Source organism: Pteropus medius, unplaced genomic scaffold (genome assembly GCF_902729225.1).
Source record: "Pteropus medius unplaced genomic scaffold, Ma_sr-lr_union100, whole genome shotgun sequence".
Lineage (NCBI taxonomy): Eukaryota > Metazoa > Chordata > Mammalia > Chiroptera > Pteropodidae > Pteropus > Pteropus medius.
The window spans coordinates 1-703 of record NW_024342182.1 but is presented as its reverse complement, the minus strand read 5'-3'; the positions used below and the strand labels follow the sequence as shown (position 1 = coordinate 703).

At 62.7% G+C, this 703-nt stretch overlaps 1 protein-coding gene across 1 annotated transcript; it reads left to right on the top strand.

Annotated features, from left to right (window-relative positions):
• The first annotated feature begins 6 nt into the window (after positions 1-6).
• LOC120599766 (junctional adhesion molecule A-like) lies at positions 7-697 on the top strand. The gene is made up of 3 exons (XM_039858862.1): positions 7-120; positions 225-327; positions 428-697. The coding sequence occupies exons 1-3, from the start codon at positions 46-48 to the stop codon at positions 661-663; spliced, it is 414 nt and encodes a 137-aa protein (XP_039714796.1). The 5' UTR covers positions 7-45; the 3' UTR covers positions 664-697.
• Positions 698-703: the final 6 nt, after the last annotated feature.

Below are 703 nucleotides of genomic sequence, written 5' to 3'. Positions count from 1 at the left end.
GGCTCCCCGCCCTCTGAGTACTATTGGTTCAGGGACGGGACCGAGATGCCCACGGAGCCCAAGAATAGCCGCGCCTTCAGCAACTCCTCCTACAGCCTGAATCACAAGACCGGGGAGCTGGTAGGAAGGGGTGGGGGGTGGGCACAGGCCCCGGGTGCGAGGAGGAGCTGGCGCCAGGCTCAGGGCAGTTCAGGCAGGAAGCCGATTCGTGCTGTGCCCTCCAGGTCTTCGACCCCGTGTCAGCCTCTGATACCGGAGAATACACCTGCCAGGCCCAGAACGGGTATGGGACCCCCGTGAGGTCCGACCCTGTGCACATGCAGGCCGGTGAGCAGGCTGTGGGGTAGGGGCGAGGGTGGGTCCACCTTCATCCGGGACAGGGCGGGGGGTGTGGGCACGCTGTGCTGACCTTGCCTCTGTCTCACAGTGGAGATGAATGTGGGGGGCATAGTGGCGGCTGTCCTTGTAACCCTCATTCTCCTCGGAGTCCTGATCTTCGGCATCTGGTTCGCTTACAGCCGAGGCTACTTTAACAGTAAGTCTTTGCCCTCAAAGGCTCTGCTTTGTACTGTCCCCCCTTCTGGGCGCAGCTCCGGGGTGACGTCTGAGCCCAGTCCTGTCACTGCGTCCACGTGTGCAGGGCTTGACCTCCAAGGAATATGAACTGTGCACAGCTCAGTGCTGTGTGCCCGTGCCCCTCCCC